This window comes from Grampus griseus, assembly GCF_964374135.1.
Source record: "Grampus griseus genome assembly, chromosome: 16".
NCBI classification, from domain to species: domain Eukaryota; kingdom Metazoa; phylum Chordata; class Mammalia; order Artiodactyla; family Delphinidae; genus Grampus; species Grampus griseus.
In genome coordinates, this window is record NC_139010.1 from 57,426,891 (window position 1) to 57,438,929 (window position 12,039).

General features: G+C 39.4%; 1 protein-coding gene across 4 annotated transcripts in view; it reads right to left on the reverse strand.

Moving 5' to 3' along the window:
- Positions 1-12,039, reverse strand: part of HPSE2 (heparanase 2 (inactive)) — a gene marked incomplete at both ends in the record, with an annotated part of 573,577 nt that overhangs the window by 225,360 nt on the left and 336,178 nt on the right. For all 4 annotated transcript variants that reach the window (XM_082673768.1, XM_082673767.1, XM_082673765.1 and 1 more), the window contains one exon: positions 2,476-2,523. In XM_082673768.1, coding sequence (XP_082529894.1) covers positions 2,476-2,523 — 48 coding nt within the window. The remainder of the gene's footprint in view (positions 1-2,475; positions 2,524-12,039) is intronic.

Below are 12,039 nucleotides of genomic sequence, written 5' to 3' on the forward strand. Positions count from 1 at the left end.
TCAAATCAATATGACCATGTATTTCTTTTGAGTTTAAAGCCACCTCATACTGTATGGATTGTTAAGTAACCACAGATCTCACCAGTGCCATTCACTTCTTTCAGGAATTGAATAACTTCCTCTAGCTTTTGCTGCCTTTTGATCACTCTTTGTGTGTGTGTGTGTGTGTGTGTGTGTGTGTGTGTGTGTGTGTATTTAATTATTGTCCAGATTTATCACTGATATCTGATACAAGCTATTCCACCATTCCTGTAATTGGAACTTCATCTCACTAACTCTTTCTGGGTTTTCTGCATGGGTTGGAGGGAAGAACCAATCATCAAGTCGTGTATCTTGGTCCTGAAAATCCAAGAGCATGAAAGTCCAAATCAAAATAGTCTAACTATATAGATTTATTTATTTATGACTTCAGACTCAGCGTTCTGGTTGTTCAAGCTCCAAGCTCAATATCCTAGTATTGAATTGATTCTTTTGGCTAGATGTATACCGACAAATTCTATTCTCCTTTTTTTTTTTTCCTGACAGTGACTCTTGATTTCCTTTACATTATTAAGAAATTTTCACCTCAGCATTTCTCAGGGTTAGAGAAACATGGCATTTGGCTTTAATTTTCACTGAGTCCTCCTGGCCAAGATTTCTTGGAATTGTTCCATGACTATTCCAAGTCTTGACTGAAAATTATGGCTGTAAGGAATAAATGGTAGAGTCCAGGTGCTACTTGTTGTCCCCAAATGAGTGCTGATCCTGGAGCCAAAAGAAACACAACCCCATGCCTGCTTTGGGGGTATTTTTAGAGTAGTTACAAACAGATGATATTTATCTTGAGAGATGGCCAATATTTTTTTAAATAGCTAATAAACAAACTGTATTTACAAAAATGTATTTCTCCTTCATAAAAAGAAAAAATACTGTGCTCACTTCACTGCATTTGTACTATGGAGAGTGCTTGAGTAGGGGAAAAAAACTTTCTCTGATCCCTCCCTGTCAGCCATGATAACTGAGCAATGCTTACATTCTTACCAACTAATTTTTGTACACTGATCTCATTACTCCTCTTTATAAACACTATAAATTCTCCAGTCTCTTGTCTTTATGCTACATTATCCAGATAGCTTTTGGTGAGGACACTGAAGAGGATTTGAATTACACCAATAGAATGTAATATTTCCAGTATAGGATCATTGTCTTGTTACCAAAGCCGTAACAGTTAAGAGAAGCCCATGGAGTGAGACAGAACCAACTTCAAGTCCAAAATCTGCCACTTGCTGTGTAATCTTTGGATTTTATACACCTTCCTCTAAGTTGTAGAAAAATATAGATAAAAACAGTCCTGACCTCATTTGGTTGTTCTGAGGATCAGATATAGTAAGACACATAAAGGTTCCTGCCACATTGTTATTATTATCATTGGCGTTATTTTCCCCCCAGTAAATGCCCAATTAACAGTTGCCTAAATAAGCACTTGTTGAACTGAATAAGTGCTATGCTGGTAAAAGAGAAAACACACAAATTACAAAAACAAGTATAAAAAATAGTAATTGTAAGTTATGGTAAGTGCTATGGAAAAACGAGCTAAGAAAGACAATTAAATAGGGGGTCTACTTTAGATAGGATCATCAGGGAAGGCCTCTTGAAGGAGGTGACGTGTAAGCTGAATCTTAAGAGATGAGAAGGAGTAAGCTACACAAAATATGAAGATAACAGCATTCCAGGCAGAGGGAATGGCACATACAAGGTTCTTGAGGCAGACACGCATGTGAACCCTCTACAAACTGAAAGTCCTCACCAGTGTGTTGGGACAGAATGAGTAAGGGCAGGGTGGCATCAGATGAGAGCAGAGGCCAAACACAAAGAGCCTTATAGGCCAGAGTAGAGAGTGTGGCTTGTGGTCTACATGCAAAGGGAAGGCACTGAGGGCTTTTTGTTTTTTGTTTTTGTTTGTTTGTTTGTTTGCGGTATGCGGGCCTCTCACTGTTGTGGCCTCTCCCGCTGCGGAGCACAGGCTCCGGACACACAGGCCCAGCGGCCACGGCTCACGGGCCCAGCCGCTCCACGGCATGTGGGATCTTCCCGGACCGGGGCACGAACCCGTGTCCCTTGCATCGGCAGGCGGACTCCCAACCACTGCGCCACCAGGGAAGCCCTGCACTGAGGGGTTTTAAGCAAGGGAATGACAAGATCCTCAGACCCACTCAATCCATGACTCACAACGACAAACTGAAGGAGGATAAGAATTTCAGGAAATATTTGGAACTTGTTGTTTACAGAAACTAAGAGTATAAATGCAGAATAAAATATTTTTCATTATGATTAAAGTTACTGATTGCCAACAATTAATTTTGGAATTAGTTTTAACTTTTTTCTTGGAGCACGGAAGATAGTTTATTAAATTTCAGTTATAACTTCATGACAACTACTTATCTTTCATTTCACAGCATCTGATAATAAGTAAGAGCAAAAATGGTGAATACCTACTGTTGCCAGGTAACTGCATCCACTGTGTTTCCTGCCACCTTCATGAATCTGTAGGAAACAGAAAGAACAAAGATATTGCAACTTAAAGTAAACCATATCCCCAGGGTTAAAATAAAATAAGCTGAGACAGAGATCAGGCCAAACCTTGGGCAACTATGCTTTCTGAGAGGGCCCACAGCGATGGCCTATCCATAGGTATTGGAAGTTAAAAGGTACAGAAGGTGAAAGTAATCACACTTTCAGCTCTCCACACATCCTTTACCATCTGGAAATCAAGACCCCAAGACAGCATTATACCTACATCTGTCTTTCCAATCCCATGCCTGATGGCTCCCACATCACCTTCCCTGTGATCAAAACTTATCTGTCGCATTTCCTATTCTCTAAGGATTCTGAGATCTACTAGTAGACAAACGATAACATTTTCCAAGGATGACAACACAACATATGCCTTTGAAAAACCTCAGGCTTCTCCTTCTATAGAGAGCATGGGAAAACCCAATTTATTTATATAAGTATATAAGTATGAAGCACTAACAAATATGCCCTAGTGATGGGCTACCACAGCTGTCTAAGTGTAGAAACCTAAGCACCACATAGAGAAATTTAACCATTTCTGGAGCAGCTAAGTAGAGAACTGAGTGTCTCGACCAGGATGCTCAGCTCAAAACAGAAACCAGACCTGTTTCCCTGCAAAGCACTCAGCAAAGTCTTGCTAGCAATTTGCCACCCTCCTGTGCCCCTTGGGGTTCCACCAGAAACATAGTGACAGGAGAGAGCACCCAAGGCCACACAGATTCCATAAGGTATCATGAACTGCAGGTCTGTGAATAACTCAATTATCGACCTGCCTCCTTTTAGCCATCCACATGTTCTGAGGCCATGTGCTATCATGGCTCGTGTTACTATTTGAGAGAGTTACCACTCAGACATAGGAAATCAAAAGGAACATCTCAGTTCCTTCAGATCTTACTTTCAATTCTCTTTCCTGAGACCCTGGAAGGGAACTTTTCCTCAGGCAGAAACAATCTTCCATCAGTACTTCATAAACAAAGAATTTGTCCACTGAGAAGGGAGAAGGACGGTATTTTGTCAAGAATGCCTTACCCCTGCCCTACTCCAGCCTAACCTTGCCAGGAGGACACATGGGCAAAGGGCGTGCTTGCGCTGCCCAGACAGAGGCTCTGTTTTGCCCTGATGGTGGAAGAGGACTGAGTCTCTGCAGGACTGGGTGAAAGAAGGAGAAGGGATACCAGGACTACTGGTTTAGTAGCAGCGTGATGTTCATAAAAGAAGATGAAGAGGATGGAGAGTAGGGAGACAAAGAGGAGGGGAAGGAGAAGGGGGAGGGAGAGGGGAAGGGGAAAGAACAGGAGCGGGAGGCAGCTTGGCTCTTGCCTGTATGGTTTTTGCTCTTTTTGTCTAGTACCACTCGGCAGTCCAGGAGCAAGAACGTGGGAAATGGAGCATAGGGTTGACTGAGGAATGAAAGTGGTCTGCTGAGCAGGACCAAAACATAAATGGGGATTGGAGGGAATATAACATTTACTGAATACCTATTTAGTACCAGGTATTCACATGTATTTCCTTCATATAATTCTCAAAATTGCTTTGCTTGGTGAGGTGGATATTATTAATCACATTATACAGGTTACTAACGTCCCTACTGCTAGAGAAGTAGTATTTCCAGCACCCTAACCAGCTCATTTTTATGGGATCATGCCACTCCTCCTAGCAGTACTTCTTAGGAAGCAGGACATAGGAACTCTCTGCTTTTGGAGCCCATGGATTTCTCTTTCCCTTCTCCTCTCCTTTCTCCAGCCCAGAAAAATCTCTTGACTCTGGGAGGGTAGCTCCACTCTCCTCACCATTTCTAGCCCTATGCCCAGGATTCTTCCTTTAAAATTCAAAAGCTGGAAAAGCTGTGCATTCTCTTCTCCATCCTGTCAGGTGCCACCCCTGAGTCAATAAGCACACAACCAGCTATCTGCTTGAATAGACAGGAGAAAAATGGAAAAGTCCAGGGAGAAAGAAAACAGATTAGGATCCAAAATACTATACCTGCCACAGAAGCACTCTAAGCTGTGGAAACCTGATGGCAATCTTAGAAGTAGGATAACCCAAAAATTAAGAGGGGGAAACGAAATTTTGTACCCCCTCCCCAGGATATTTTAAAAATTAGAAAACCTAGGCAAACTTAGATACAAGTGTCATTTATATATATATATATATATATATATATATATATATATATATATATATATATATATTTACATGGGCTTTACTCCTCCAAAATTATTTCTAAAATCTCTGAAAAGTAAAACTGCCTCCATTTACATATAAAAATAACCATAATAAAAATTACAATGACATTTAGAGTGCTTTCTTATAAAATGTTTTTCAGCTTCTTATGTACATAATTTCACATAACTCTCAAAACAGCCCTGGCAGACAGATATTTCTAATTTATAGTGGAGGTTGGTAAGTCTCATAGAGGTTCTGTGACTTGTTCGAATTCATAGAGTAGTGCAGACTACACTCAGGTTTTCTGATTCCAAACCCTATGTTGCCTTCAAGCTGTTTACACTGAGGACAAGAATTATTAAAATGCAAAAAAATAAGTTGAATTTTTGCCTTGAGAAAACACTACCTTATTTTTTAGAAAAAGAATAAAAGGCCTCAGCACCTTCTTTGCTTGTGGCTTCCTCTCACAGACTTGAGCATTTCAGTGTTATTTGTAAGACTAGGTGCTGGAGCAGGTGTCGAAAGGTGACTGACTCAGGGCCTCTGCTATAAGACAATCACAGTAAAGCCAAGAAGACAGACACTGAGACAAATTAGTCTCTTTGTGTTGCATTACTGGTGCAAACTAACTGCTGTGGGAGATCAGTCAAGGGAGTAGCTAGCTCTACCTTCTATGATGTTAGAAGAGGGATAAGCATTGAGTAAAGCTTCACGTCTCACAAGAGGTTGAATCTAGCATTGAAAGAAGGGTAAGATTTTGCCATGAAGAGCAGGCCAGGCATAGAGCAGCTTGAGCAAAGCATGATAGAGTCAAGGTGAGTGTTTTCTCAGGAGTCCAGGATATCTGGATATCAGGGGAGAGGTAAGGGAGTGGTAGGAAGTCAGCCTGGTCAGATAACTAGTTGCTAGCCTGGTCAGATAACTAGTTGCTAGCCTGTGATGCTAACACATCTGGCCTTTATTCCTTAACATCTCGGTACAAGTCGAGGTCTTATTTATCTTTGTATGATTAGCACCCAACACAATATTGTAAAATACAGCTAGCTCCTCCTGCATGTTGGATTTATCCTGTGCTTAAGCAAGTGAGGGTGTGTCAGGATCAGACTTGAGTTTTAGGAAGATCACTCTGGCTATGGTAAAGGTGAAAGGTAGTGCGGTGTGGACAAAATGGAGGGAGATGACTGCAGAGTGATGGGAGGCTTTGAAATGTGGGAACGAAAAAAGACACAGTTGAAAAAAACACTGTTGGAGCACTCAAGAGGACTCGGTAGGTGAGTTTAAGTGAGGAAGCGGTGTAAGAGAGAACCCCAAAGTTTTAACTGTGGTAATGCCATTGCCTAAGATGGGCAGTCCAGGAATAGACTTTAATGCTGGTGTTGGTGAATGTACTCCAATCCTTCTGAAAATGCCTCAAAGAACTTTAAGTAAATAGTCATTGATGATAACAGTTACACATTCACAAGAAAATTAGGAGGAAAAAATAATCATCAATGCCCTGCCTGGCTAAAAGGCTCTGGACAGGCAATTAAGAACACATCTAATTTGGTGTCTTAGAAGCTGGAAACTTGTTATGTATGATACTATAATCTGGAGATCCTCATATGCATTGAATAGTTTGTTCTGCTACAGGTTGATAATTAAGTCTTTAAATAACCTTCCATTATCAAAAGTTACATTATAAAAAGAATGGGAAAACTAGAGTTAGGAACATTTAAAGTAATGCTAATGTTTTCTCCCCACACCCCTCCCCCACCTGCAAAGAAAATCTATAATATCTATAATTAAATATGAAATATACTGGACCCATATATAGAATATTATATAGTTTACAGGGAAATATTTTTAAATTGAATATAGGAAAAGACCTACCATGATCCTGGATAGGAAAATCAATTTATTCTTCCTAACCTAATTTATGGGTTTAATGAAATTCTAATAAAAAAATCCCATCAGATATTTTTGAAACTTTGCAAAATCATTCTAACATTCATCTGAAAGAAGCCAAGAATGTTCTGAAAAAACTGTAATACTGAAAAGACATTTATCTGATTTACCATATATTAAAATATACCATAAAACCTGCAATTATTAAAACATTCCTAGGCATTAGTCAGGAGATCTTAGTAAAGAGATCAGGAATTAGTAAGGATATCTATGGAACAGAAGAGATTTTTTACAAAAATTTATATATAAGAATTTATTACATGGAAAAGAATTTAGTATGTGAAAAACTGAGGCATGTTTTTAATAGTGCTATGTGGTTTGTAGCTATTTGGGAAAACAGTAAAGTCAGATCCTTACCTAAAGTCTTATTTTGTAAAAGAAATCAAAATAGTAAAATATACTTTCATTTCATTTTAATATTTTAAAAAATTTGTCAATCACTATTTAATATGTTTAGACCAATGATATTATTATCTTAACTTTAGTAGCATATTTAAGCAGTAGAAAAGTTGTTTTAGCTAACTTGATGGGAAAAAATTATTAAATATATGTTCATATGAAAACTGTTGTAAACTACATTCTTCCTTTTTCCCTCTTGGCAAAATGATGAGAACAACTTCAAACATATGGAAGCATTTCTACACTTATTCTGATGAGGAAGAATCTAATTCAGGAATAATGTTAAACAAAATATGCATTTCCAAATACTACCAGAATGACTAAACATACCTTTGTTTTTTTGAGAAGTGTATAAAACTCATTTAAAATGGAGCAAATGTTCTGTTTTCAGAAGTCTTTGAATGATTGAAAAAAAAAAAACTAGAAAAACAAAAACAAGTGACAGAAATAACACATAAAGGAAACTGATTAGACAAAACTCCATGGAATAGACATTATAGCCGGTGAATTTGGTGAATTCTCCCCAGCCCCATTATCCCTCTCTGAACACTAGGGCTCTCTGTATCTACCGTGTATCTATATCATTTCCATACTCTGTTTTTATATCTATATTGGCACTGCGGAGGACAACAAGTCCAAAAAGATTATAATTTTCTTTGTTCAAATCTAACATTGATGGATTCTTCTGCTCCTTAGTTTTGCCTGTTTCTCAGAAACTGGCCCAAACCACATAAATGAATAACTTCCACACAGCTGCAGAATGCTCAGCAACAGTAATATTAGAGGTGGAATAACATGCACACAGACTAGTGCTGTCAGGAGTGAAATACCATTGGGAAAGTGAAATTCTGTTTAGGGTCCAGTATTATCCAAGCGTTTTCAACCATCCACCTCCATTCTAATCCCTAGATTTAGGTCTATGAACGAACAAGTAAAAGATGACCCAGGATGTGAATAATGACAAAAAGGAAAGATCTTGGTTTTCCAAGGTTGGATGTCTCCATACCTGAATTATGAAGACAGAAATCTTGGAAGATTATTTCAGAGAATAGAAGATGTCTGTCCTCATGCTGACATCCAGTCACTCAAAAAAGGATAAGAGAGGGAAGGGGCAAGGACCTGTACCTAAGAAAATTGGCCAGTGCCAGGCAGACGTTTCAGTACTGGGGAATCTTTCCCACTGGAGCAAATATGCTGCTATGGAAAAGAACAAAATATCCCCTTTCATTGTGAGAGTTCCTTTCCTCCCCCAAGGGACCCCAAATCTGGGAGAATTTCTTTCCTTTGTTATCCACCTGCACATATGAAGTATCTGCAATGTTGTGGAGCCTTCTCTCCCAGTGCATATCACAGCTCTCTCTTATAATAAGGCACATCTTTATTCATGGTCTTTGGAGTTTGATTTCTGCTTCTGGACCACACAGTGCAACCCTGAAAACTGGTTTCTGAATTTTGCTCCCAGGAAAGAGGATAAATCCTTCATGGGGAACTAGATGTCCAAATGACTACAAACTTCAGTAAGAGTGTGGCAGCCTGATCCTTCTTTTCCTTGTCCACAAGGAGAATCTTTGGTTATGTAACTAACATGAATAAGATGTGACAGCCATTCTACACAAAAGCTAGGAAAAACTTGTGAGGAAATTATTCATTTTGAGTTACAGCAAACCAGGCATCTTCTATTTGGTCCAAAGTCACTTACATTTCCATGGCTAATTATATATTAAGCTATACTAGGTTAACTATATATTAAGCTCTAGAAGAAATAAAATATTGATCTCTTTCTTCCCCACCCTCTCTCTCTCTTTACTCTCTCCATTTCTCTTTCTCCTTCCATTCCTCCCTTCAAGCCTCCCTTCTTCTCTCCCTCCCTCCTTCCCTTCCTTTTTCTCTCCCCACCCATATTTATATATAATATTACACTTGCAGCAGGCTGATAAATAGCATGGCTATATGTTCATTGACTTTAATGGCTAGTGCAGCTCTCTATTTAGGCTTCTCTTCTAGCTTATAATTCCCTTAATTTGATAGATTTATAGAGTTTTGAACATACAAGGACTTCTTGAGAGGGGTGAGACTCTCTACAGAATCTCTCTTGCCAATAAAAGTTACACCCATGAGGCTTAATTTAAGAAGGATCTTAATGAAGAAAGGAAAAAATAAGTTAGCTACCACTTACTGATTGACAGGCACTTGGTAAGCAGTTTACATAATGTACAATCTTATAAGGTAGGTATTATTACTTTCATTTTATAGATGAAGAAATTGTGCTCAAGATCACCCAACTAATAAGTTGCAGAGCTAAGAATCAAATCCATTTCTGACTTTAAATCCCTTGCTTTAACCATGCAGAGATGGCAAATTTGTGATATGTGCTCCCTTTTTCTGAACCCATGGTAGACCTTGGTAATAGATCTCAATACTCTTGCCCTAATCTCAGAATTGGCCTAAGAATCCTTCTCAAGATACGGTGCCAGGCACTATTACCTGGAACTGGCCCCCAAAATGAAGGCTATTTCATGCTGCTAATGGGGACTTGGGAGGAGGGAGGCTATAGAACAATGTCTGGAATAAAATGGAGGCAGATGTGAGACAATAATACAGAAAGGACAAAATAGGTTTGCTTGATTCGAATGAAGACAAATAGCAGGGGGTGAGGGATGGTGAAAGATGTTGAAACAGATCTGGAAGGCTATGGCTGGAGCTGGAAGGTGCTGGTTAGGGGAATATTATGACAGACATGTCTCGACAGTCTAAAATGCTGCTGGATTCAGGCAAAGAGGGCTATAACTGACCTGATATGATTTGTCCTGGCTGTGGAGCCAGGTGGGAAGGAGGAAAAATGCATCAAGATATCGTGAAGAATTTCACACAGAAAAGCAGACTTTCCAAAAGCTCAAGTCCCGGTATGAAGCTGAGTCTATGAGAGTGAAAACTATGGAACTAAGGTGAAGAGTATTATATATTTTTTCCAGTATGCTAGACCACATGGCTTCACTCAAAGATGAAAATTCAGGAAAACAGCACCACAGAGTAGAAAGAGCATGGGCCTAGGAGTCAGATAGATACTTGATTTCAGACCTGGCTCCACAACATATTAGCCATGTGACCCTGGGTAAGTTGTTTAACCTCCCTGAATGTTTTCAAATGGAGAGAGCCTACTTCCCAAAGGCACTGTGAAGATGAACAAGATAACATACATGAAGAAACAAGGGTACTGCCAGGCACACTGCTGGCATCCCATAAACGTGAGCTTGGTAAATAACTTAGCGTTTGTGTACCTGCATTCCTTAATCTGTAAAATAAGATAATAAGACCTGCTCTGTCTATATTATAGGGCAGTAGTTCTCATACTTTGCTCCTTCAGTGAGAGAATGGTTAAACAAAATGTAGTCTACCCACACCATGGAACATTACCAGCAATGAAAAGGAGCAAACTATAGACACATGCAGCAACCTGGTTGAATCTCCAGGGAATTATGCTGAGTGGACAATCTAACCCTAAAAGGTTGCATATTATATTATTCCATTTATGTAACATTTTTGAAATGACAAAATTATAGAAATAGAGAACAGATTAGTGGTTGGCCAGAGTTTTAAGTAAAGAGCGAGAATGAGAAGGATGAAAGAGTGACATGAGATACCCCTGTGGTGATGGAAATGGTCTGTATCTTCACTGTATCAATGCCAATGTCCTAGTGGTGATATTGTCCTATAGTGTCACAAGATGTCACTGTTGGGAGAAACTGGATAAAGGGGACTCGGGACCTCTCTGTACTATATCTCATGCTGCATTTTAAAGAAGCTCTCCAGGTGCTTCCATTGAGGGAGGACCATGGGCCACACCTTTTACAGATTGTGATCTCAGCAGCACTTGTTAGGGTAGGTCATTCTTGGAGGAAAAGTAGGGTTCTTAGGGAAGGTAGAATGGGGAAGGGAGGAAAGGAATGGAAAAAAAGAAAGTGAGGAAGATATTTCCCAAGACCATATGTGTCAAACCTAAATCTATGTCCCAGGACACCCATCTCCTTCTCCAATGTTCTAACCCCCATCTGACTTCTCTGACAACAGAAGAAGAGAGAAACATCCTTCATCGTAATAGCCATAACTGATATCCCTGGGCTTGGGTCAGGAATTAGGCTGTTTCTCTAATCAAGAAAGAAGTCCTGTCCAGGAAAAAAAAGAAAAAAAAGCAAGTTTAGAAGTAAGCAGTCATTAGCATAATTCTCAGCTAGGGAGCAGACCTTTACAGTAGCCCATGCTTCCTTGTTAATTAGCACTGAACAGCTGCTGGGAGGCCCTGCCTCTCTCTACAGGCAGAGAAGGAAACTCTCTTCTTATAAACTGAGAGGAATAAATTGTTCTCACCTCCTGTAGTTTAAGTCATATACTCTTTCACAGGTGAAATAAAACGTAACAATTATTAGGAATAACACTGTGATGATTTCTCTGTGCACCAAACTGTCCCCAGCTGTGCAATTTCCCACTCCAAACAAGAATGTGGTGTAGGCAGGTTTGTAGGCAGAAGCTGTGATCACCCTCATTATAATGCAGTTACTTTAGCTAATCTTTCTAGTTTTCAATCTCATTCAGTTCTCTGAACTGCTTAGAAGGCTACATTGAGCCATAGGCAAAAAGTCAGAAAAACAACCCTGCCTTTTCAATTTGAAATTCACTTGTCCTTAACAATTGTAGCCGACATTTCTTTAGGTGTGGATTGTGCCAGGAACTACACTTAGCACTTTCAATTCATTATCTCATTTAACTTCACAACAAGCCTAAGAAATAGATAATTTCATTAGCCTCATTTTACCAATGAGGTTTTAGAGAGATTAAATAATTCAAGGTGACCTAGCTAGAAGCTGATCTGGGTCTCATCTAGTTCTAAAGTGTATGCTCTTTACATTCCTGCTATTTCCACCCTTGCCCCCAATCCTGCTATATTGACTTACTACAGTAGAACACAGAAGGCTGTTGATT